Genomic DNA, 26405 nt, shown 5'->3' with positions numbered 1-26405 from the left:
AAATAAATAGAATGCTTTCCCAAAGACACCCTTGTGACCTTGTCTCCAACGCCAATGCGTACTTGCCCTTGTTCTAATATCTCACCAATCAAAATTATTGGAGTAATATTACTCACATCTTACTTTTTATATTATATCACAATTAAATTTGTGAAGGATCTTTACTAACACGTCTATAAATATAAATGGGTGAATGAAAAGAGCAAATGGAAATTTGTGTACTATTAGTCAAATCATTGGCCGCCTCGCTCTAAAAATGACTATTATTATATGTCTATATCACAGAACCTCGGAGTCAGTCCTCACCAACAGGAACACATACAAACAAAGCAAACACACCCACACGACACGCCTAAAGTACACTCCCCAACTCTTCTTCATTCACCCATTCCGCACACCCCACCCTAAAACCCTAAACTTTTTCTCGCTTTCCTTCACTTTCCCGAGAAAAGTTCACTACAACAACGAGACCTAGCGCTATTCTGTGAATGGGTGATCCGTTGGAGAGGCTAGGATCGGAGGCGATGGGGCTGGTGGAGGGGGCCAGTACCGCCAAGGACGAGCTGTGCATGGAGATCGACCCGCCGTTTCGCGAGAACGTGGCCACGGCAGAGGACTGGAGGCGGGCGCTGAACAAGGTCGTTCCCGCCGTGGTCGTGCTTCGCACCACCGCCTGCCGCGCCTTCGACACCGAGTCTGCAGGCGCCAGCTACGCCACCGGCTTCGTCGTCGACAAGCGCCGAGGGATTATCCTCACCAACCGGCATGTGGTCAAGCCCGGTAGTTATATGTATTCCATTTCTTCTCATCAGTTTAAAGAATAAAGAATGATTCTTCAATTGCGCTGTCTCTTTGTTTGGTCGCTGAGAAAATGTGGGAAAAAATGGAAGAACTTGAAGCACTTCAAAACCCAAAAAGCCGTTGGAATTTTGGGTGCGACGAGACGGAGGAGGGCTTTTATATTTGTTTTACTGTAGGACTGTTCCTGTGGCTGTATTTTTTGTTTATCTATGCTTTCGTTCACTAATTTATATTTGCTGGTTGTGTAGGTCCTGTAGTTGCAGAGGCCACGTTCGTGAACCGTGAAGAAATTCCGGTGCATCCTATATACAGAGATCCGGTGAGTTCTCTTTCTGGTTTTGTTAAAACTTAAAAGACATACGTAGAAATCACAAAAGATACTTGGTGGACATTAACAAGGAAGAAAGATTCCGGCACTAGTTATAGAAGAAAAATGGATAATATATTTGACACGTCTTGTACTTAGGCCATTCGGATTTTAAGACCTCAATTCTCAATTTGTTGACATTAAGCGAGTTGTGTTCCATTTCCAATGCAAGACCTTTATTAGCATTTATATGAATTTTTAAACTATTTTTTTCTGTCTCCTATCTTCCCTCTCTCTCTCTCTCTCTCTCTCTCTCTCAACTGACCACCCCGGCCTTGGAAGTTGGACCCTCCATGGTGGGGAGGGTAGAGAGAGGTGGGGAGCATAAGTGATGAAAAAGAAATTGGATGGCTTATGTGAAAAGAAAAAAAAAAAATCGTTCAAAGATTGATGCAAATGCTAATGGAGGTCCTTGGATTGGAAACAGGCCATAACTTGGTTTTTAATGTTAAATAATTGGAAGCTGGAGTTTTAAAATCCAAATGGCTGCAAAATGGGTGTGAACTATATTCTCCCTGCCCCCAAAAAGAAGACTAGTGGTACCTTCCTAAATTATGTAAGTGAGTGAAAACTCATGCAAGTTATGTAGCATTTTTGAATGGAAAGTTGATTTGATCTTTGGGTGTGGAATGGTGTTTGGCTTCTTGGTGAGGTAATAGATCTCTAGCGTTGGTCTGCTTGGAGTTTGTGCTAAAGAAGCTCATTAGTATATATATATATATATTTTTAACATTTTTTCTTTCTGTTGATCTTTTGCATGTTTTAGTTTTGTTTTTACAAATAATTCAGTTCTCACCTCCCCTGTTCGAGCTCTCAAAACATTCATTAAAAGCACATAGGAGTAAAATCATAATATATAGAACTATACAAGATAAACCCCTAATATAGGGAAAGGAGGAACAAAAATCCTAAAATCTCGAAAAAATTTGAAACAGGCAGGCTATTGATTGTTGCTATCCATGTGTAGAGAGACTGTAACATCTTTTTCAGCTCTAACAATATATTCTCTTGATCTTCAAAGCTCCTTGCATTTTGTTCTCTCTAAATACACCACATTAGACATAAATGAGCCAACAGTCACATTTCCAAAGCATTACACTTTCCCATTTGTCCTCTCCAACTCACCTATAATTCTCTCATCCTTTTCTAGGCATAACCCAAATAACACCAAAAAAAATGAAAAAGTGAACTCCATAATTCTCTTGCAATCTCACAATGAAGAAGGAGGTGATCAATATATTCCCTACTTTTCTTGTACATACAACATCAATCTACTGCAATAACGTTCATTTTTCTTAAGTTATCCAAAATCAAGATTTTTCTTAAAGCCGCTGTCCGCACAAAGAACGCTAGTCTCGAAGGAGCCTTAACCTTCTAAGTACTCTTTCACGAAAAAGTGGAAGTTTCAGGAATGGATAACACACATAAGTAGGACTTTGCTTAAATTTTTTTCCTTTTAGAAGGTATCCAACAAATTCTATTCTCACCTCCTTGCCTTACTTTTGAGATACAACTCAAAGAAAGAAGAAACCACTTCCCCCTCCCAATCATGCACTCGTCTTGTAAAGAAAATATTCCCATGAACATTTCCATTTCGGAACTACAAATGACCTGCAACCCACGAATCTTTGCAACATGCAATACTAAATAATTTTGGATAAACAATCTTCAAGGCCTGTTCCCCACACCATAAATCATGCCAAAATCGCACCTTTGATCCATCTCCCACCTCAAACTTAACAAATTTAGATAAAGCTTCCCCCCCCTTCCTTATACATTTTCACACTCCTACTCTGAAGGGCCTGACAACCTCCTTAGAACACCAACCTCCCATCAAACTACCATACTTAGTATCCACCACTGACATCCGCAAAGTCTCCACCAATCTCCACAAAGTCTCCCTCTCTGTAGCATACTGCCACAACCACTTACCCAATGAGGCTTGGTTAAACTAAATCAGATTTTTTACCCCGAATCCTTTTGATTTTACTGGAGTACAAATTTTCGACCACTTCACTAAATGTAATTTAAACTCATCACCAAGTCCTTTCCATAGAAAGTCCCTCGAAAGCTTTTCAATTCTATTAGCCATATCTACCGGAATAGGGAAGAGAGAGAAATAACTAGAACTCACGCAATAGGAATTGGAGAATCTGAGCTCACCTAGGGCTCATCTAGCAAACCCTTTAGTCTCCAATCTATAGCTTGCTGGTATGGAAGAACCTTTATTCTTCTAGTCTTCTTTAATCACCCTTATGGAGGGGAGAAAATGTCTTGATAGTTACTAGACCAGGATCACTATTTCTGATGTGATGGCCCCCTTATTTGTGGTTTTGAGGTCCAAATAACAATTTTAAATGTGTACTTTTTGTTTTGTAGTTTATTGTCTTGTTTTTGTTTTGCTTCTTTGTTTATGATATCTGGAATGGCTAGCTTTCTAGTTTTCTGTTATTTTTCTCTTATACTTTGGTATAGTTTATTTATTTATTTTTTAATTTCATATCCTTCTGTGTTAGTTAAAAATGCTGCCACAAATAGGAGCAGGTCAATTTTGTTGGTCTATATATTTTTGTGTTTCTTTCCGCGTATTCATTTTCTTTTCACATTGCTTTTGAAATGCTGCAAGAGTTTCAGAGCTATTGCACTTGGAAAATTAAGTTAGTTTGCTTTCAACATGATCTATACTGTAGTTATGTCATAGTGTATAGATGATTTATTTGGCTAGCACAGGGCTTGTGTTAATGTGTATGCCTTATTGTCCTTATGCTGACACAAATAATAGATATATCACTCAAATTTCAACAAATTTTCTTTCCTGTGTATTTCTCAGTGGCACTAACTTTACATGAACAATCTTCTAGGTGCATGATTTTGGCTTCTTTCGTTATGATCCTGGTGCAATCCAGTTTCTTAGTTACGAGGAGATTCCTCTTGCTCCCGAGGCTGCTTGTGTTGGACTGGAAATTAGGGTTGTTGGTAATGATAGTGGTGAAAAGGTATTCACATCAAATTTTGACTGGAAATCACTCTTAGAGCTTGATTAATTTTTGAGATATTTACATGGGGATTTTAATTCTTTCTACTTCTCAGGGTATAATAACAAACTGATTATGCCAATCTTTTTGTAACTTTTTAAGAGACTCGGTAAAAGTTTGCAGATGCTTGCATGTCTTATCCACTTCTGTATGCATGGTTTTGTTTTAGATGTCAGAAAATATGTCAAGGACTCCTGCACAATGGGATATTTTGTAGATGACAGTCGAGCTTTAGTTAGCTTTAAGATGCATGCTTGCTCATAAATTCCTTTTGACACTGCAAGAATCACATGTATAGAACAAGAAACAAGCTTTGGCGATTTCACAGAAGAAAGCAATAAATGAAAAGCTAAAACATAGTTCTAAATGACACATTTACTCGGCATAATCCAGGGCCTCAAGTAGCATACAGTTACTGAAGTACTCTTTTACCATCAATTAATGCATTTAATAATCCAGGGCCATACAAATAGAGCGCCAATACATTCTTTGGTTAAATTAAGTACATAGGCCTTTCAAAAACCTTTCTGATCTAATTGTCTATTTTCATTCATTAAAGAATTTTGGAGAAATCTTAACTTTCACTTGCTAGAGACCAGCAGACTGACCACCTTTACTCTATTAGCATGACAAAATGCCAATGGAACTTAAGAAAATGAAGATAGTCTGATTGATGTCTTATGATACATTGATACTATTGATCTTATAATGAGCAGGATTGTGTATATACAACAACCAAAACCTGTTTAGAACAAAGAATTTGGTTGATGGCTTAAATTCTGCAAAGGAATATGTTATCTAGGAGAGGAGGAAGAAGCACCTGTTGAATTGCATTGCCTTTCATTACATCCATCGGAATATCCTCATTTCAGCTGAGCCATTTCCTGCTAGAGACCTTGAACTTTGCTCCTTGATGGCTTCCAACTAATCTCCAAAAACTGTTCTACTTGTTCTTTTTATATAATCTCAATAGTAGCAAGGTTTAAGCATCTCCTTGGCAATCTTCCTCTTATGCCTGCTAATCGATAGAAGAGGTAGCATTGAAGAAAGACGTCTCTATAAGGAATCCATTGATACTACCATTTGAGATAATAATGGCATCTCAAAATGAAGGGAAAGAGTAAATGTTCTTGAATTCCTACGTAAGGCAAATGGGGAACCCACCTAAAGCATTGACCTTACATCGTCTCCTTTTACTACTCTACCCGCAGGGTGGCCAAAAAAAAAAAAGAAAAGAAAAGAAAAAAAAAAATTTGCTCTTTTGCTTTTTGGTTGAAAAAGTGATTATGTCACATAAAGGTGAAAGTAGTTTTGAGTGTTTTGTTATAGATAATTTACTTATCGAAAAAGTTGAGTGTTTTGCAAGTATTTTATGTTTGGAGTTGTTTGTTAATGCTTTTGTTTTTTTGCTTTTTTTTGCTAGAAAGCAAAAAGCTCCCCCAAAAAGCGTTGTCAAACAAGACCCATGTTGTATTAAGCTTTCATCAATGATAAACAGAGTCTTATAAGTTGAGTTGCTCAAACTTGTAAAAGAATTGGGTGAATTGAGTAAGTTTTATTGTGTGACTGGTGATCCAAATAAAACCTTGAACCTTTGAGTGACTGGTTCACTAGTTTGACTGGCTGGGTCGGTCCAGGTTTGATACTATTAACAAAACCATCTAATTTTATCTCCAACCGTTAGGGTCTGGGTTCATTTCTATTTGTCTTTAATTTTATAAATGCACGTGCGGTCGGGGTTCACATGTTTCACCAAGCTATGAATATAAAGTTAACCCTTATTTGTAAGTAGAGCTAAAATGATGATCATAATTTATAAAAATAGAGTGACTCCAATTAGTGGAGACAAGGCCACTTTGATGGTGGTTATAACTCCTGCTCTAGCTGTTGTATGTCTCTGCAGCTTCAAAATTTTAACCGGCAAACACACATGCAGGCTTACATGCATGTCCAAAGATATTTATGTATATATGATCTTGTATAGGAATGTAATTCATGAAATTAAGTTTATGTATGCATGCAGGTATATATCTATATATGTGTTTGATGTTGAACATGGTAGTGGTTAGTGCAATTGCTAATGATTTATCATTTCAACTTTCCTGGTAAAACTATTGTGAGAACTTGATTGTGGTGGCCTACATGTAGTCTATGTTTGTCGTGTTTGGTTCCTGCTTACCAACCCGCTAAAAAAAAGGGAATATTGTCATAGCTTCGTTCTCGATGTTACATATATTTTGCATCTGGTCCCTATCATAAGATTATGGGAATTTAATTTATTCTAATACTGTTTTTTTTTCCATCAAGGTTCCTTCATTGATTTGATGCTGAATTTACAGGTTTCCATTTTGGCTGGCACTGTTGCTCGATTAGATAGAGATGCTCCTCATTATAAAAAGTATGTGGTATCTCTACGAAAGTTCTATTTTGTTTGCTTTACTCTTTGAAGAAATGCACATTTGGAAAACATAATTTAATGACATTTAATTGACATCAACTTGAGCAAATTAGAAAATCTTCTCTTAGGGATTTTTGGTCGTGGTTTTTTCTTATCTAGTAGAGTGTGTATACACATTCTACATCAATGAGCAAATTTGAAATTCTTGTCTCTTATAGATTTTTGGTTCTGTTTCTCTGATCTAGTTGTGTGCGTATTCAAATTCTACATCTATTGGTGGTGAGATGAGATTATTTCATTAAAACTGAGTTACGATATTATATTTTCCATTTTCTGCCATTGAAATTCTTAAGAATGTGATGCAATTTGCGAGGTTCTGGTCATGGCTTCTTGTCAGCCCTTTGTTATGCAGGAATTATAATTCTAAACCAAGTTGAGATTCCCATGCTTGTGTACCTATGATGTGTTCACTACCGATAGTAGTAAATAATGATTGTTATTTGGTGTAGGGATGGCTACAATGACTTCAATACTTTCTACATGCAAGTAAGTATCTTAATCATTACCTATAATAAGATAGTTTCTTATTTTTTTTATGTCGGCAACAAAGACTAAATTATTGAGTAATTGACCTTTTCTGGGAGTTATGATTATGTTCATTCGGGGCTTAGCATCTTCTCAACTTCACTCAAGCTCTCCCAATGATATTTAAAAACTAAAACAAGAAGTTCATGCCCAGGCATGTCCACATTTATTGCTAGCACGTTTGAAATTGAAATTGATAACATTAGTAGTTTGTCCACTTTCATTTGCAGGCCTTGCTTTTTGTTGCTTTTTTTAATCTTTAAATTTAAAATAGTTATTGTTTCAAATGGTTAAATTTGATGATAGGTAGTATATTCTCTTGTTCCCTCTATTGTTTTAGTTTCTCTCTCTCTCTCTCTCTCTCTCTCTCCCTTGAAAGCTAGCAATAGTTTTTGGATCTTGGTTTGATTCTGCTGAATGGAACTTGGCAGTGGATTCATTTTCCTTCTGATCTAATTGTTTTATTTTCCAGTTCTTCAATCTTGGTACATTGGTGGCTATTTCATGTTGTCTTTTATGCAAGAGTTTAGCAACCAATCCTATGCGTGTATGAATGTGAAGAATTTCTCTTAGTTTTTCATTTCCTTGGAAGAAAATAAGTAGTGTTGAGGTGGCTTTTTGAAAATATTTTAATGGAATTAATGTTTCGTAATTTTTGAATGAATTTGTTTTGTTAAGTGTGTTGCCATATTATACTACTGAGCCACTTTGCCCCAAGGGGTAGCTCAATCGACTGGAGACCATGCTGCTTCACGAAGTGGAGATCACTAGTTCGTATCTCTCCTTCCCCTCTCCTTGAGGCCAATTACACACACACAACTATTGAGCCACTTAATTATGCTTGGTGATGGAAAAGGCTTATGATCATATGAACTAGAAGTTTTTACTCTACTTGTTGAGAATGTGCGGTTTTGGTGAGAAATGGTATTTATGGATTGAGCATTGTATCTCGTCGGTGCGGTTCTCAGTTTTGATTAATGGTTCTTCTTTTGGCTTCTTTGAGAGCTCGTGTGGGGTGAGACAAGGCGATCCTCTTTCGCCTTTTTTGTTCATCATGGTCATGGAGGCGTTCAGTAGGATGATTAATGCTTCTATCAATAGGGGGTTTATCAATGGTTTCTATGTGGGAGCTAGAGAGCCTGACAGGGTAACTATTTCTCACCTTTTTTTTGCTGATGATACGCTGGTTTTTTGTGGGGCTGTTCCTAACCAAATCAGATTTATTAAAAGCCTTTATTATTGGCTTCGAGGCTATCTCTTGGTTAAAAGTAAATCGGGTCAAATCTGTTTTGGTCCTTGTTGGAGGTACGGATGAGGCGGGTGATTTGGCTGGTATTCTGGGATGTGGTACTAGTTCGTTGCCTTTGAAGTATTTGGGTCTTCCACTAGGGTCCTCGTTCAAGCTTTTGGCTATATGGGAGGACATGTTGGAGAAGATTGCTAGAAGGTTGGCCCCTTGGAAACGTAAGTATTTGTCCAAGGGGGCTAGGCTCACCCTCATCAAGAGCACCTTATCCAATCTCCCTACCTATTTTTTGTCTCTTTTTCCTATCCTTGTTACTGTGGCGAATCGCATTGAGAAGCTCCAACGGGATTTTTTATGGGGTGGGCTCAATGATGAGTTTAAGTTCCACTTGGTCAGTTGGCACGAGGTTTGCTCTCTGGTTTCTGAGGGTGGTTTAAGGATTCGGAGTTTGCGCTTATTTAATCAAGCTCTTTTGGGGAAATTGTTGTGGAGATTTGCTCATGAGGAAGAGGCTTGGTGGAGAAGAATCTTGGTGGCGAAGTATGGGGTGTTTTGGGGTGGTTGGCGTTCTAAGGTCCCTTGTGGATCGCATGGGGTGGGGTTATGGAAACACATTAGGTGGGGCTGGAGGTTGTTTCAAAGTTACTTTAGATTTGATCCTGGCTTGGGGTCGAAAGTCAAATTTTGGGAGGATACTTGGTGTGGCGAGTTCTCTCAAGGAGGCTTTTCCCGTTCTCTTCAATATTGCTAGTAATAAGGATGCTTTCATTGTGGATATCAGGGAGTGTTTAAATGGTAGGGTTCTTTGGAATGTTACCTTTACTTGTAGGATTCAAGATTGGGAGGAGATGGTCTTAGCCTCTCTTTTCTCGCTCATGTATTCGCTCTCGATGCGTTGGGAAGGGGAGGATCGGATGTGGTGGATTCCTTCAAGAAAAGCGAAGTTTGAGGTTCGCTCTTTTTATAGGAAGCTTGTTCTTAAAGAGCCCAACCATTTCCCTTGGAAAAGTATTTGACGCACCAAGGTTCCTTTGAGAGGCGTTTTTTGCTTGGTCGGCCGCCTTTGGAAAATCTCTTACCTTGGATAATGTTTGGGAGAGAGGTATTGTTGTGATTAACCGATGTTGTATGTGTGAATCAGAAGAGGAGTTTGTGGATCATCTCTTTCTTCATTGTGGGGTTGCGCGCACTTTGTGGGATGTTATCTTCTCTCGGTTCAACATGTGTTGGGTTATGCTTAGAAGCGTAAAGGAGATGTTTGCGAGCTGGTGGTAGGGTGGTAAATCCCGCAGTGCAGTGGTGTGGAAAATGGTTCCCCTTTGTCTTTTATGGTGTTTATGGAAGGAAAGGAATGCTAGATGCTTTGAGGATTTGTCGAGGAACCTTGAGGTCCTTGTTCATTTCTTTTTGTATACTCTCTTCACTTGGATGGCAGGCTGGCTTGCACCCTTAGTAATCAATTTTCTTGATTTTCTTTTTATGTTCTCTTCTTCTTCTTTCTCCCCTTCTTAATCGCTCTCTTGTATACTTCCTGTGTACTTGGATTACGCCCCTCTGCGCTATTCTAATGCATTATTACTTATCAAAAAAAATTATGCTTGGTGTGTGCACTAAAAAGCCTTCAAATTTACGCTTTTATGGTTTTGGGCTTTTGGTGTCAGTCGATAGAAGGTCCTGACATCTTATAATGCTCCATGGTGCATTAAAATTGCTGCTAATTTGTGGGACATAGTTGTCATGAAGAGCCATCTTCTTGATTCTGCTATAACTGATTTTTGACATTCCTTACTGGTTGTCTGTCACCATATTATTGATCTGCATTTTTGCAGCTTGAGCCTAAACGTTCTTCTTTCTTAGTTAATGATTTGGTTGCTTGCAGGCTGCATCTGGGACTAAAGGTGGTTCTAGTGGTTCCCCAGTTATTGATTGGCAAGGCAGAGCGGTGGCTTTGAATGCTGGGAGCAAGTCATCGAGTGCATCAGCGTTCTTTTTGCCTTTAGAACGAGTGAGCGCTTCTTGTATATTTGCTGAACCTTTATGCCATGCTTCCAGTTCTAATTGATATCAAGCACAATCCTTCTAGTGGGGAGCGTGTAATTCAAATTAGGCACTAAACATAGAGCGGCTTGATTGGCAGGTTGTGAGGGCATTGAGGTTTCTTCAGAAGGGCAGTGATTCTTATGTAAATAAATGGGAGGCAGTTACCATTCCTCGTGGTACGCTTCAGGTTTGTTGTTAATGTTATCCTTGCAGAGCTTACCTACCAGTAATTTTACTTTTTTAATTGTTTACTTTTCCACTAGTACCACGTTAGACAAGTTTGAACATATTTTGTTGATTAGGCCAGAATTTAATTTTCACTTGACTGTCATGGTAAATCATTGTGTTATTGCTTGTCTTCTAAAGCATGCTGCATTTTTATAATTTTTATTTAAGCACATACCAAGATAGGGTCTTAAGACTGGGAAACTATAGTACATCAGCTGAACATTGAGGACATTTGTTGTTTGGGTGTGTGGGGGTGGTGGGAGAATGGAATTTTGTGCACTCTTGCGTTTGATCACTGAGTTAATTTACTTAGGAAATTAGTAAAAGGAATAGAGACATTCGTACACCATTCATTTGACCGACTTCTGGCAGTGAATACTGAGTCATATGAAGGAAATGACAACTTACCTAAAATAAAGAAAATGGTTATGAAAAAGTTGTCCTTTGTGTAGACTGTGAAGTGGTTGTTTTCTCCTGATCTTTAAAGTGGCTGTTAATGATGCTTTTCACTTCAAAAATCTTTGATGTGCCAGTGGTGTCATTATCAAGTTGTGTTAAAAACGTTGAATTAGTTATGCAAATTTTTATTTTCTCGGTTTGGAAAATATGGATGTTTTGTATACAATATCTGAGATTTATTGTTGTTTGATTTGGATTTGGTAATCCATGGTATAGGCAACATTTCTCCATAAAGGATTTGATGAGACACGTCGGCTTGGTCTACATAGTGAAACAGAGCAGGTCTCTACCTTTACACATGCGTTGTTTCCAAATAATGTTTTGATAAAATTGGGGTTCCTTGATTCCTTATTGTACTTTTGACTTGTTTAGGTGGTACGACATGCATCTCCAGCGGGGGAAACTGGAATGCTTGTTGTTGACTCCGTGGTAAGTACGCTTGTATGATTTTTTTTTCCTATAAAAAGAGAGTAGATTTTGTGTTTCTAATGTTAAACTTTATTATAATTTTCTTAGTATTTTTCAATTACTTATCAAAAAAATATCTTTCATATGGTACGTTTGATACACGAAATGATGCTATTCCATTGGGAAAAGAAATAGTTATTACTAGAAATAGAAGAAGCTCGAATGGAATAACTATTCCTATTCCTGAATTTGGTTGTAACACTAAAATCGAACACTAAATATGTATTATTTTGTTTGGTACAATGCAATACGCTGGTAAATGGAATCATATTGTAGCCAAATTTTCTAAAACACCCTTTTAATACAATTCTAATTCACATTTTTAAGGACATTTTTTCTCTAGTTTTTAAATATAAACAATTATGGTATGACTATTTTTTTAATTCATGCCTGATGATGCCACATACATAAAAGCAGTACTTGTCTAAATTCTCCCCAAAGCTTTCAGTAGTGTTCCCACCACTATTACCTACACCGGCATATCTTTCTTCTACAAAATCATTAAAATCTCCTTTATTCAGAAATGGTTTTCTTCCATAGGTCCTGGTTGATATGCTTATTGTGTATTCTTCTAGCTTTAAGAGAAGAATTCTCGGTTTTTGTTATTTCAGCTAGTGACAAAAGGCTTAGCGGACCTGTAATTAATGTAACAAAGCATCTATCTTTCCCAGTTTCAGCTTCAGCTTCAACAACAATGCCAGAATTGTCTATGATGTTAGTGAGAGAGAGAGAGAGAGAGGATTCAATTGTTCTCTGTTGAGTGTTTTTGTGGGAAGATTAATCGATGTGCTATCCCATAGGGAACGGATAGCTTTTCCTGTGGATTAAGTATTCCTAAGAATTAAAAAAAAAAAAAGAAACAAAACAAAACAAAAAACCAAATTACGGAATAGCTATTCTATTTCAGAGGTTTATTCTGCATACTGAATGTAACCTTCATATTTTAAAGGTAAAGTTTTGTGAGTTTTTGACCCATATGGTCTTGGCCTTGTTTCAGGTGCCTGGTGGCCCGGCTCATAAGAATTTGGAGCCAGGAGATGTTCTTGTTCGTGTGAATGGGGAAGTAAGTTATGCCTTGATTTACTCCTGACTTCATTGATTTATTGCAATGAGCTATTGTATATGATTTTAATCATATATTGTAAATGCTGGACTATTTTGTTGGTTGCATTGTTATACAAAACTCATTACTAGAAAGCAGCACTAGTTGACTCGTCAAAAAAAACAGAAAAAAAAAAAAAAAAAAAGCTTCCAGTAATTCTTATAGAAGATGAAATTTTGGAAACATAATGTTTCTGTTGTTATTATTTTTTTCCCGAGCCGGGTATAGAAGCTGATATGAAGAAGTGTGTGTGTGTTTTGTTTTTCTCCTTTTGGTGATGGGGATAATTGAAAGAGAGCCGATTTCTAACAAGCCCCAATATTCTCTTTTTTCTATATATTTTTTTTCCACGCATTCATTGGGACATCCTTACTGCTTTTTTTGCTCATGTGGAGTTGTGCAACTTCATTTGGACATTATTCATTATGTAACAAAGGGCAAATAGCCTTGAATAATCATGCCTTAGTTTGAAGAAGAATATTTTTTTTTAGTAGATATTGTTTTCTACTACTGTTGAGCTGTTTCTTGCATGAGTTGGTTTAATGCATGCAAATCCTAATGCAGGTGGTTACTCAATTCTTGAAGTTGGAGACTTTGCTTGATGACAGTGTCAACCAGAACATTGAATTACAAACTGAAAGGGGTGGCAAATCAGTGACCGTCAGCTTGGTGGTGAGAGTTACTTTATTTGGTTTTTTGTTTTGCTAATGTTCAAGTAACCATTGGTTACTGCCTTTTTACTTTTTCTAGAGAAAAGTGTACTAAGGTATTCTGGTACATAGCTTGCTGTGAAAAATATTGAACTTGATCCTGGTGAGACTCACTTGGAGACCATTATCTGCATGCTGATATTGATCCTGTTGAGACTCACTTAGAAACCATTAGAGCCACTCTATGCGTTGGTCTATGAAATTCTTGACCCATATAGAATTGTAGGTCTTACAGCAAACACCTAGCAGTAGCTGTAGTAAGTGACTAATGAAGCTTGTTAATTATATAAGGGCCATAGTGGCATGAATAAGAATGAAATCCAAATGGAGTTGACTGCGAATAACCATGGACCCAAGACTATTGGACTAAGGGTCAGTTTTGCAAATATGACATCAAGATTAGGTCCTTTGCAATGTTCATAGATGTGGTTTAGATCCCTGAGCAAGGGCTTAAAGGGAAAGCCTGGCAGAAAAGAGACACCTAAAATTTTGCAAATTGACTCATCAATATTCAACTAGTTAGATAATATAAGACCCTTCTTGAGCTATTACTTAAAGATAAACTACTTTAATTATTTTCTTAATCCTTTTTTTCCTTGGTTGCATGAAAAAGTCTGCATGTATTTCATTTTATAGTATAGAATTTTTTTTTTTTGGGGGGGGGGGGTGGATGAAATACGGAAATTAGCATCAATGATGTCTATACACATCACATGGCTTTTAAAGGCTGAACTCTATTATGGTTGTTTTGCGTGTAATAATCTCAGGAAATGAAATAAGCTCGTATTGTGTCCCTCTCCTTGATTAATGGTGTAGGCCGCGGCTGCTGAACCAATACCATATGTTAGCTAAATTATTAGGCTTGGCCTTAGAGAGAAGTGGTGGTCCCAGGTCTAAAAAAAAAACATTAGGGTTGGTTTGGTAAAGTTTTGAGAAGTGCTTTGGGTTTTGAAAAATGTGAAAATTGAGAAGTGTTTTGGTGGGGGTCACATTTGAAAAAGTGTTGTAGTGGGGTCACAAAAGAATATTTGTTTGGTAAAATTTTTGAAAAACAATAAACTGACAAGTGTGTGTGTGTGTTTTTTTTTTTAAATAAAAGAAATTATTGGGCCTGTTGCAGCTGGCCTCCATGGCTTGTGGCTGCCACCCCTGTGGAGGTTGCTAGATAGATTGGCAGCTGTTATGGTATCTGCTTCTCAAATTTGGTGTTGGCCACTGCGGGGTCTCCAAACAAATCTGTTGGCCATCACGAGACTGCCAAACAGATCTTGTGGTGACTGCTGTGCCAAACGGTTTTGGCAGCCAATGCGGTGGCTGCCACCACCATAGGCCACCACACCTGACTCCACTTCTTTTTTTTTTTTTTAAGAAAAAAAAAATGTAACAAGGCAGCCTCCACACCTGGAAAATGAGCATGTGTTTAGTTGTTTTTAAAATGTGTTTTGTGTTTTGTATTTTGAAAATAATTTTGTGGCTTGTTTTGAAAAATGTATTAATGGTGGGAGTCAGTTGGAAACCTGTTTGGATGATTGATATTTGAGAAGAGTTTTCAGTTTGAAAGTGAGAAAGAGTTTTGTATAATTTTACGAGATAAAGCTGTAATTTCCTCCTTTTTAACAAAGAAAAATTGTAGCTCAAGTCGTTTGGGTTAAGACTGTTAACTTTTGGGCTGGGCCAGGCCGCTGATAGTCAAGCTTGGGCTAAGAAAAAGCACCCAACCTTTGCCTAAAGGCTAAAACCTCAGGCTCAATCCCCAAGATTTTGGTTTTTCTGGGCTGGCCATTGGATCACCCTGTCTATGGATGCTCATCCTTTTTCTGTGCTAGCTCCCACCTTCAATGGCATATTAGATTTTACCGATACAATTTATTTTCTATGTACTGTTTACTTGGTTATATTCAGAGCTTTCTATTAGTTTTCCATTTTACTTTTATTTTATTATTGCAAAATTTAATATCTTCTATATATACCTCAGGTGCAGGATTTACATTCAATAACTCCTGATTACTTCTTAGAAGTAAGTGGCGCAGTGATACACCCTCTTTCCTATCAACAGGTAGGCTGCAATTTGTAATTATTGCTTGCTTCTTAAGAGTGGCAACTTTTTATCCTCCATTTTATTTACGTATTGTGCTAAAAATCCTGTTCTTTCCTTCATCATCGCTAGTCCTTTTGACATAAGATTCTTGGCTGCGCAAGACTCTCAGTTGATTCATCAGTTTTGACTGTGATTGGATGATCATTTCATGCATGGCATGCATCAGTTTGAGACTTAGGAAATGTAATTTTCTAAAGCTGCTAAGCAAGTTCCCTCTCTCCCAGTTGCTCTTGCTTCATTCGGGGGCACTGCTGTATTTATTGCATGTGATCAGATCAGGCGGAGGTTTTCACAACTTGTTGGAATGCTATCAGTTTAAACCTTTCTTGAATGAAGCGAGGATGCTTCAGTTGTTACATCAGTTTCTTCTTTTTATTTTTATTTTTTGAATCTGACCTTCAATTAGTGTGAAGCCAAACCTGTTGAACTTAGCTTTGCTAAATTGTAGTGTGGTCAATGTTGCTTTCTGCTACCTATGTATTTTATGTAACTCTTATTATTATAGAAGACATTATAACTAATTTATATTTACTTGATGTAGGCCAGAAATTTCCGTTTCCACTGTGGCCTCGTATATGTTACAGAACCAGGGTAAGTTTATTTATATCTAGTATGAAAATTTACATGTTCTTTTTGATAACTAACATCAATTTTTATTGCCAAAATAAGAGAAGCTATTAAAAGTGTAGAAGAAGTCTCATAAAGAATTACAAACTGAATTTCTAGAAATCCCAATCCTTTGAACCAGCACCCTTGGATTTTCCAGCAACCTGCAGTCAAGGGGCTTCAACAGCTTCATGAAATTATGGCTGGGCAATGGACTGAACATTTGGTTTTTTTCCCATATTTTTTGCACAAATACATGATTACACCTAAGAAATGAACCTCCTAAAAGGATGAACAAAATTGAAAGCCTTGATAGTTATGGTTCCAACCAGTAGATTCATAGACAGAGATGTAGCCTCCTTTGTGGCCATTATTTCCAAACAATACTTATTGTTTGTTTCCCTTTTTGCAACATGTATTACCACTGATAGTCAGTGCCATGTTTTTGGCCAACTATTAAATTGTTGGAAACAGAACGTGTCAAGGCTATCTAACAAAGTCAGTTAGAAGTAAGGACCCAGCTAACCCAAGCCACTTCTCTCAATCCAGTTGGTGCACATTGCAGAGAATGGGTTTTGTATGAAGATTAATGTTACTAATTATTTTGGTGTATTCATCTATTGACATATGCACAATCTGCAAATTTATGTTGATCTTTTGTACTTTGTATTACCTCTTTGTCAAATATATAATTTAAGACTAGAATGATTGTTCTCCCTAATTAATATTGGTAGAAGATATGTTGCCTGATAACATATTCCATGGTTCCCTAAGTGGGTCACTGTAATAAATAAGTATTGTGGGGTTTTAATATATGAGCTAGCCCAACCTGGTAGTAAGCTGCCTAAGAGGACTGCTGAGTGATATCTTAGAAGCTCCACCCAGTGCTTTGGGACTGTTCTGCCAAGACTTCGAACAGTTCGATGTTGATAGAAAAAGCTTTGTTCTTCAGCATCTGTTGTATTGGTATTTTATGTATTGTACTATTTAACTTTCTTAAAACCCTTCCATCCATTTCTTTAGAAGTTTTGGTAGCATAGGGTTCGATACTGTAATTATCTGGAGCCCCCTTACAATTAATTTGCCCCTGTTTTTGATGATCTTCACAGAAATGTTTTCGGTCTAATCACATACTAGTGTAGAATATGAGTTGAAAGAGTGGCCAGCTAAATTGTGCCTGAGTTGTCAAGACTCTCAATAAGGCATTTTGAACTTGTGGCACTAACTTTCATGCCAATAATCCTGAGTTTGTGTTACAGTATGGCATGCAATTCAATCATATTGAAAAATTGGACAAATATGTGTTTGCTTTCAGTACTTTGACACTGTAGGCCTTTTAAATATAATGGAGATATTATTTTACCTATTGCAGATATATGCTCTTTAGAGCAGGAGTTCCTCGCCATGCCATTATTAAAAAATTTGCTGGCGAAGAAATATCATGTCTTGAGGAACTAATTGCAATTCTGTTCAAGCTCTCTAGGGGTGCTCGAGTGCCATTGGAGTATATAAGTTACATGGATCGTCATCGGAGGAAGGTATGTGATGATTAGTTATTACAGTATATTGATCATTTATCACAATGGTGAATTGACACTTATTACTGATTTCTGGTTTGGTTTACTCCAATGACTACTATTGTTTGACTAATAGAGGACAATATTCATGGACCTATTGAGGCCTATTGGTTCTTTCATCTATTGTGGCTATTTTCTCAATTAGATTGTTTCCCCTGGTTTTAGCACATAGATGCGCTGACTCTTATCCATAGAAGTCTTGGTTGATATGATCACACTTGTAAGCATGAGTGGCACTAATTGCCCTTCCTTGGGTCTTCTGTTGTATGCTCTGTGCTCTGTGCTATGTACTTGTATTCATTGTTAGAATAACATTTATTCTTAGATCTTATCCATAGAAGTCTTGGTTGATATGATCACACTTGTAAGCATGAGTGGCACTAATTGTCCTTCCTTGGGTCTTCTGTTGTATGCTCTGTGCTCTGTGCTATGTACTTGTATTCATTGTTAGAATAACATTTATTCTTAGATCTCTCTCTCTCAACAACCCCCCTCCCCCCCTCATCCCCCTCCCCTTGTAGTTTTTCCTGATTGTTCTGACTTTTTTTGGCTGCAGTCTGTACTTGTCACAATTGATCGGCATGAATGGTATGCACCTCCGCAAATATACACTCGTGATGATAGTACTGGTCTGTGGATTGCAAAGCCTGCTTTTCAATCTGACTCCCTTTTACTATCCCCTGGTATCAATGATGCTGGGAGTCTGGCAGTCGAGATGTTTTCAATGAGAGGCGAGGCTAATTGTATGGGAGACTTACATCAGAGTAACAACCAGGAGTTGACTGATGGTGTTACCAGTATGGAAACAAATTGTGAAGATACTTGTGACGAAACACGACCTCGGGATGACTCTGTTGGTACAAAGAAACGAAGGGTGGAAGAGGAATTGTCTGCTAATACAAATGTTGTTGCTGACTGTACCTTGCTTGAAACCAGAGAAGTTAAGTTGGAGGATCCTAACACTGCACAAAATGCTATCTTAAGAGATTTTCAAGGTGCAACAGCAACAGCAACTGCCGCTAATGCTTCTTTTTCTGAACGTGTGATAGAGCCCACTCTTGTAATGTTTGAGGTAATTATCTTATAAAATCATTGTTGTCTTCAATCAATTGCCTAAATTTGTTGAATCGCCTAGTGGATTTTTTACCCAACTAGTTTGTGGTGCCTATTGCTTTTTTCTTGTTACGTAAGCATTAAAGGTTTTTACACTTTACCCTCTAACCTTGTTCAATTAATCCCATTGCATTAAAGATTCCCATTGCATTAAAGTTTGTGGTGCCTATTGCATTAAAGATTCCCATCAATTAATCCTTGGGCTTTGAATTGAAGTAATGTTCCTTTTTGAGTTTTATGAGTGTGCCAATTTGGCCCTTTTAAGTTTAATTATCCAGAATTTTCTAGGAAGAGGATCACGCTTCACGCAAGTGTGAACATATGTTATACAAATGTTAGTATCATATGCAAAGCAAGTTTAAAACCATCCCTAAAAATATTAATCTTAATAGTTCCGTTTTAAAGTAAAGTCACTAACTTGTACTTTCCAGTGATGAGCAAACACCTCTTTGGTATCTAGTGCAAGTCATATTGGCTTTTAGGTATGTCACAGATGAGGCCCCTCCAATCCAGGGAGTCTGTGGTCTTTGGGCCAAATGATGCCCCCCCCCACCCCACCCCCCCACAACCAACACGCACAAGAATGGGTTGTAGATAAAGTCATAGGTTCATTTGTTTAGTTGCTTATACCAGGAATGTGGGGTGTTATTATTTTGATCACATCCAATCGAAATCTACAAGAGGCTTTTGTTTTTCTTTAGTCTTTAGTTTTGAAGCACCGTTTCCATCTTTGTTACTACTATATTTGGTTCAGAGAGTCATTCTTCCATATTTTACTTTATATATATAACACACTCTCAATGGGTCAAACATGCTGGCATGGATGGCTCACTGCTTTCTCATTACGTAAGTGTTTCTTTCGAGAGCTTACATGTTGTTAATAAGATGGTTTTTATACTTGCAGGTCCATGTGCCACCATCATGTATGCTTGATGGTGTCCATTCACAACATTTTTTTGGGACTGGTGTCATTATATATCATTCTCAAAGCATGGGACTTGTGGTGGTTGATAAGAACACAGTTGCAATATCTGCATCTGATGTGATGCTGTCTTTTGCTGCTTTTCCAATTGAAATTCCCGGGGAGGTAAATTTTTTAGATGTCTATAAATCTTGAAAAACATTGTTTACTATTCTGCTTAAGTTGCCCAGTTTCTTTATAGGTTGTTTTTCTCCACCCTGTTCACAATTATGCTCTTGTCGCATATGATCCTTCTGCTCTAGGAGCAGTTGGTGCCTCCGTTGTTCGGGCTGCTGAGCTACTTCCTGGTAGGCTTGACTTTTCATATTGTTTCCTCAATTTTCATTTGTTCGCTTTATAGTGACTTGGTCAGATTCCATATTCCAAAAAAAGTCTATTTTTGCCATGTCACACTTTTGCATCACTACCCATGTTTTAGCAGACATACAGCTGGTCTTCTTTCATGCGTGGAAGTAATAAATCTGCTTTTACGAATTTCCAAGTCCAATGACAGTTGTTTTACCTAATATATGCATATTCATTCTTATACTTTTTGAGACAGAGCCTGCATTATGTCGTGGCGACTCGGTGTATCTTGTGGGGTTAAGTAGAAGCCTGCAAGCGACATCCAGAAAATCCATTGTGACCAATCCATGTGCTGCATTGAATATTGGCTCAGCTGATTGTCCACGGTATAGGGCAACCAACATGGAAGTCATCGAGCTTGATACTGGCAAGTTCACTCTGTTATTAAAGTAGATCTTATTTGTCCAGATGTTGAGTTTGATGCATTTCTGATGTCTTACCCTTCTCTGTATCTCAGATTTTGGAAGTACATTTTCGGGTGCGTTAACTGATGAGCATGGAAGGGTCCAAGCTATATGGGGAAGCTTTTCAACTCAGGTTTCCATTGTAAAATTTCTTCTTCTGATGTGCTTCATTATCGCTTTACTCTGATAGATAAATTACTGATTTCAGCTGAAATTTGGCTGCAACACGTCCGAGGATCATCAATTTGTCAGAGGTATCCCAATATATACAATCAGCCAAGTGCTTGACAAAATCATATCTGGTGCAAAGGGGCCACCTCTTCTCATAAATGGTGTCAGAAGGCCCATGCCACTCGTTAGAATTTTAGAGGTTGAACTTTATCCTACGTTGCTGTCAAAGGCCCGGAGTTTTGGACTGGGCGATGATTGGGTGCAAGTACGTATTCTTCCTGAGCAAATAGTTTATCATTTCTTTTTTCTTCTTTTAGTATGCAATGTGAATGCATTTCTCCCTTGATTTAAACTTAAGAATTCATTCATCTTTGTGATAAGGAAAATGGTTTGTTTATTTAATTCTCTTTTTATTGTGAGTCCATAATGGCTTATACAAGTTTAATATTGTGGTTCCTAAAACACATACGTGTTGATGAAGTATCCTAGACAATGGAATTTAGTAATAGAACATTAAAGACGTTCAATAATTTTGGTAGGTTCGAATAGAATTAATGTTTCTTTGTTAAGTTCTAGTAACATAGTCTGCAAGAAGTGTGGCCTTTAATAATTTCAAACTTGATTTAACTGGTCATATTTTGATTATCATTATAGTCTTAATTAATCCTTGGTTAATGAGTGATAAAAATTGTGTATTTTTTTTTTTTTTTTCTCTTTTTCTTGAATTTAGTTGTCTGCTTTACTTGAAGACTCGTAGACTAAAAAAAAAAAGAACTTTGCGGCGTTAAGTGGAGGCCTAGCAGAATTGGAATGAGAGAACATAAGAACATGTATAAAATAGCGGAAACAGATCTGAGGATGCAAAATGAATATTTTTTTCTTGGTCTATCAATGCCAAAGCCTTATAAGTGGATGTATGTGACCAGTTTTAACCTATCTTGCTTATTAACTTATGTTTCACTTTATGTATTGTTCTGGCTAAACACCATTGATTTTGCCAGGTTTAGATGTTGGAATTGTGCGCCTGTTGTTGTGATAAGTTATTTTTTATTGTGTTGCTTTGGTGTCCTTATTTCCTTTCTTAGATAAATATTATTGTAATACCAATATCCCTATTTTATAATTTAGTAATTAGTGAATGTTCTGTGTAGGCTCTTGTCAAGAAAGATCCAATCAGACGACAGGTTTTACGTGTGAAAGGTTGTTTGGCTGGATCCCAAGCTGAAAATTTACTGGAACAAGGAGACATGATCTTGGCAATCGACAAAGAGCCAGTTACATGTTTCCATGACATAGAAACTGCTTGCCAAGCATTAGACAAATGTGATAACAATGATGGAAAGCTTAACTTGACCATTTTTCGGCAGGTAACCAAATAATACGTTCCATGTAGATTCACATTTTTTATTTTAACATTTATTTAGGAACAGGGCTTGAGGAGGTATTGCGTAGGTATACTTATCTGCTTCATATTATTGTGCACTGAATCCTTATATGAGGAGCACTGAATGAATCATTATTAATAATTTCATCTGTGTGGTCTGCCAGGGACGTGAAATTGATATTCTTGTGGGGACAGATGTTAGGGATGGGATTGGCACAACCCGTGTGATAAATTGGTGTGGGTGTATTGTTCAGGATCCTCATTCAGCAGTACGTGCTCTTGGATTTCTTCCTGAAGAAGGTCATGGTGTGTATGTGGCGAGGTATGAGATTTGCTCATTACAAATATCTTATGCTTTTGTTGATATGGACATAACAGCAAACATTTAGAATGTTGGCAGTGATATGAAGGATATTTAATTTTAATACACAATAGCTATTCTGTCGGCATTCTCACTAACAAGTAGCTCGACCAAGTGTTTGCAAACTGCTTGTTTCTGGATGCAGTATAGAAATGTTTTACACCCACAAAAGTAGTTAAAAAGGCTAATTTAGTAGTAAGTGTTCAGCTTAATGCCTGTCAAACATCACAAGACAACAAATTTTATCGTGTTTCTACTCACTGTTGACCGAACCCGGGGCCAAGCCTAGCTAATCGCCTCTCCTACTCTTCTACACTTTAATAAAAGTTGGTACTTTCCCTTCTAAAGTTTCAACTAATCATGGATCATAACTTTGTGAAATTTACCAGGTGGTGCCACGGCAGTCCAGTGCATAGGTATGGTCTGTATGCACTTCAGTGGATTGTTGAAGTTAATGGAAAACCGACTCCTGATTTAGATGCTTTTGTTAATGTGACAAAGGTATATCCGCTAGCTCCCTCCCCTGCTCTATTTCAATATATGCATGTGTATGCGTGTGTGTGGCACACTCGTGCGCATGTGCGTGCCTCTTATGTGATTTGAAAATTCTACAACACCCCCCTCCCCTTAACCCACCACTCCCTTAATTTCTTTTTTGTTTCTGTTTGATTTAAATACTTGATGTTGATAGCGACTTGGAAATTGGAAAACATAAAAACATTGTGGCTTCTCTTGAAAACAGAGAGCATGTATCTTAATTTATGCTATACTATGGGGCAGAGGCATTTAGCATTAGTTAAAACCAGTGCGTGGACCTTGTCTGTAAGTTGTTGGGCGCCTGATATAAAATAGAAGCTGTGGGATTTTGTCACTTTCTTAAAGGGTCAATTTGACTTGGGGCCTTAAAAACCTTTCACTTCTTGTGGGATACAAGTGTGTTTGCATGTGTAGCAAGTGGTATGCTTATTTATGATGATCTCCTCTTAACGCAATTCAGGAATTAGAACATGGGGAGTTCGTTCGTGTGCGGACAGTCCACCTGAATGGAAAGCCTCGGGTACTAACATTGAAGCAGGATTTGCACTACTGGCCTACATGGGAATTGAGATTTAATCCTGAGACTGCAATGTGGCGTCGAGAGACGATCAAGGCATTGGGCTGCACTAGTATATGAGAGAGACAAGAGTATCCTCACCTGGATTCCTCGGTTCAGACACGAATGGGTGCTGCTGCATTCTGGGTGGATTACATGGTACTAGGCATTTTTACTTAGGTGGAAATGTATTCAATCATTATTTAAGGTTCATTGTAAACTGAAAATATTTATTATACCAATTGTTTGATGAAAGGAAATAAATCTATATTGTTTGCCTCATTCAACTACCTATAATCAGAAGTTGTTTTTCTATGTATACATATTTGGGTTATTGTGCCATCTATGAATAATGAAGTTGGGGACTAGAACCTAGACCAATGCCCCACAGCATGCCCAACCTACAATCAAATATGTTTGTTGTAATAAAACCCAGGAAAGGATCTGAAGAAAATGTAAAACAAGATAATTCATTCCTGACACCAACAACAAAAAAAAAATTGGAAAGAAAATTTGAGCATTACAATAATGTTAATGCCCTAAACGTTATCTAATTATTTTATTATTTTACTTTTATCTTCTCTCTTCATCTCTCTCCTTTGGTTGCTCAAAGCTCATCTCAGCTGCACCGTAACTCCTCCCAACAAATTTAAAGCAGCATAAAACAACACACAAAGATGCAAAATTTGACACCACTTTGCCCAACATCTTTGAAAAGCTTTACATCATCAAAGATTAAAGTTAAACCAGCCCCCAAAATTGACTTAAATTCCTTACTCTCTCTCAGCTGAAAGAAAATCCCAAAGACAAACCATCAGGCCTGAAGAACACTACCCAAAACCCAACGCACCCTCCACCTCTCATAAACACACAAAAATCCACGAGAACCCACCCCCCCCCTCCCCCCCCAAAATTTCTCAATCCCAACCCTGCATTGCTTTAAAAAATATTTACATAAACCCAAATACATATTTCTCTCTCTCTCTCTCTCTCTCTCTCTCTCTCTCCTATGAAACATCGTCAAGACTTCGAAATCTAGAGCTTAAGGAAACTCCAGTTGTGGTTCTGTGTGACCATTTAGGGGAAAGGAAGAGAAGGGGGAGCGATTGTGGGGGCGGTGAGTGAAGAGAGAGGAGATAAAGAAAACATTAAAAATAATTTTTTAATAAAAATAGAGAGTTAAATAGATATTCTACTGGAGTTTGCATTGAAAAGCTGTTAAAGTAATGATTGAGCGATTAAATTTACCTCTTCCTATCAGCTTAAACTTTTAGGATAACTGGTGATTTAACAAAAGCTAGTAGTTAAAATAGAAAAATGTCTATTTTGAGTAACTAAAATAGATAGTGTTGTTGGAGATGCTCTTATAAGAGAATTAAATAAAATTTTGTGGTAACTTCACTTACACCTGAAATATCATACATTTTGCAAATACCTCTTCACAGTTTAACAACTCACTTTGGTGTATCGATCTTTTGATTGACCCAAAATGACGGGTAGCCAAGGCGACCCACGATGTGTCACCATATATATATATAAGGGTAAATTTGAAATTTTAAAAATTTAAGGAGTATGAAGGTTTTTACCAAATTGAATTGCTCTGATTTAATCCTAATCTCTAGGGGGGGGGAGGCGGGGGGGGGGGGGTAATTGAAAAAAAATCAAAAGATTGATATACCAAAGTGAGAGTTTTTAAACTTTAAGAAAGTGTTTGCAAAAAACGTGACATTTCAGGGCCAAATGAAGTTATCCCTAAAATTTTTGTACAATTATATTTAATATTTTTATGTTGTGAATGAAAACAGTTTGAATTGAAGTTGTAGTTGGGCGAGTTAATTAATTGTATCTGTGTATATGTAATACTAGATGGGCATTACAATTAGTTTCATGGTATTTAGTTTCACCAATAAAGAATAATATTTAATTAAAAGAGATAAATATTTAGAGAATTTTGATATTTAGCGATTTTGAAAGGTGACTAGATAAATCAACAAAAGTACCTTTATTTATTTATTTTAATTTTTTTACTTTTTAGAGTTAAATGTAAACATTTTTTTAATAGGTACTTAATCTTGGAAATTGACAGTTGCAAATTGACTTGTCTCTTTTATTTATTTATAAGTACATCAACGAAGAAATTACAACAAAGGGCTCGGCAAACGACCACATCAATGTATGTAAACAAAAATAAAAATAAAATTTTTTAAATAAATGATGCAGCCTTATTAATTCTTGGTAATAAGACCGAGAAACTTGGCCACTAATTAAAGTGGTTGGACAAGGTACACCAGAGATAGCACAACCAAGAGAATTGCAACAACATACCTAAAGGAGAATCACAACAACAGAGGAGATACTGATGAATGTTGAATCAAAGCCAATGATAGGAGATACTAGAATGAAGTCCAAAGAACATTGCAAAACAATCTGCAATTAGATCCAGTCATAGGGGGGAAACAAGAAAATTTTGTTTGGGGTGGCCAAAACTAAAGGTTGATTTGGGTTTGTAGTTTCAAAAAGTGCGATTAAAAAATAACGATTTTAAAATTTGCGATTTGACAACACAAATTTTTAAAATATAGTTAAGTGTTTGGTAAAATCATAATTTCATCTTTATGATCGCAGTTTAGTTTTTAAAATAGTGTATTGTCTGCAATGTGAAAACTTAGTTATTTTTATGTTCTTAAATTGTATTATTATTTTTTTAAACGCACTCCCAAATAATGTACTTTTTATGTTTTAATTTAAAAATCAGCACTCTCAAACACACACTAAAGACAAGAAGTCTTTTTTTTTTTTTTCCTAAGCATATTGGGAAAGGGTTACAAGTGA

General features: G+C 37.1%; 1 protein-coding gene across 1 annotated transcript; it reads left to right on the top strand.

The window, feature by feature from the left end:
• The first annotated feature begins 300 nt into the window (after positions 1-300).
• Positions 301-23855, top strand: LOC132180905 (protease Do-like 7). The gene is made up of 24 exons (XM_059593897.1): positions 301-780; positions 1050-1120; positions 4030-4164; positions 6543-6601; positions 7111-7147; positions 10312-10437; positions 10570-10659; positions 11376-11441; positions 11532-11588; positions 12625-12690; positions 13294-13401; positions 15415-15495; positions 16079-16128; positions 17516-17681; positions 18277-18792; positions 19738-19920; positions 19997-20102; positions 20357-20527; positions 20618-20697; positions 20773-21000; positions 21887-22102; positions 22284-22441; positions 22870-22981; positions 23478-23855. Exons 1-24 carry the CDS (start codon positions 489-491, stop codon positions 23652-23654), a joined length of 3351 nt encoding a protein of 1116 aa, XP_059449880.1. The 5' UTR covers positions 301-488; the 3' UTR covers positions 23655-23855.
• The last annotated feature ends 2550 nt before the right edge of the window (positions 23856-26405 follow it).

Source organism: Corylus avellana, chromosome ca5 (genome assembly GCF_901000735.1).
Source record: "Corylus avellana chromosome ca5, CavTom2PMs-1.0".
In the NCBI taxonomy this organism is placed as follows: Eukaryota; Viridiplantae; Streptophyta; class Magnoliopsida; order Fagales; family Betulaceae; genus Corylus; species Corylus avellana.
The sequence above is the reverse complement of the archived record's forward strand: the minus strand, read 5'-3'. Positions and strand labels throughout refer to the sequence as shown.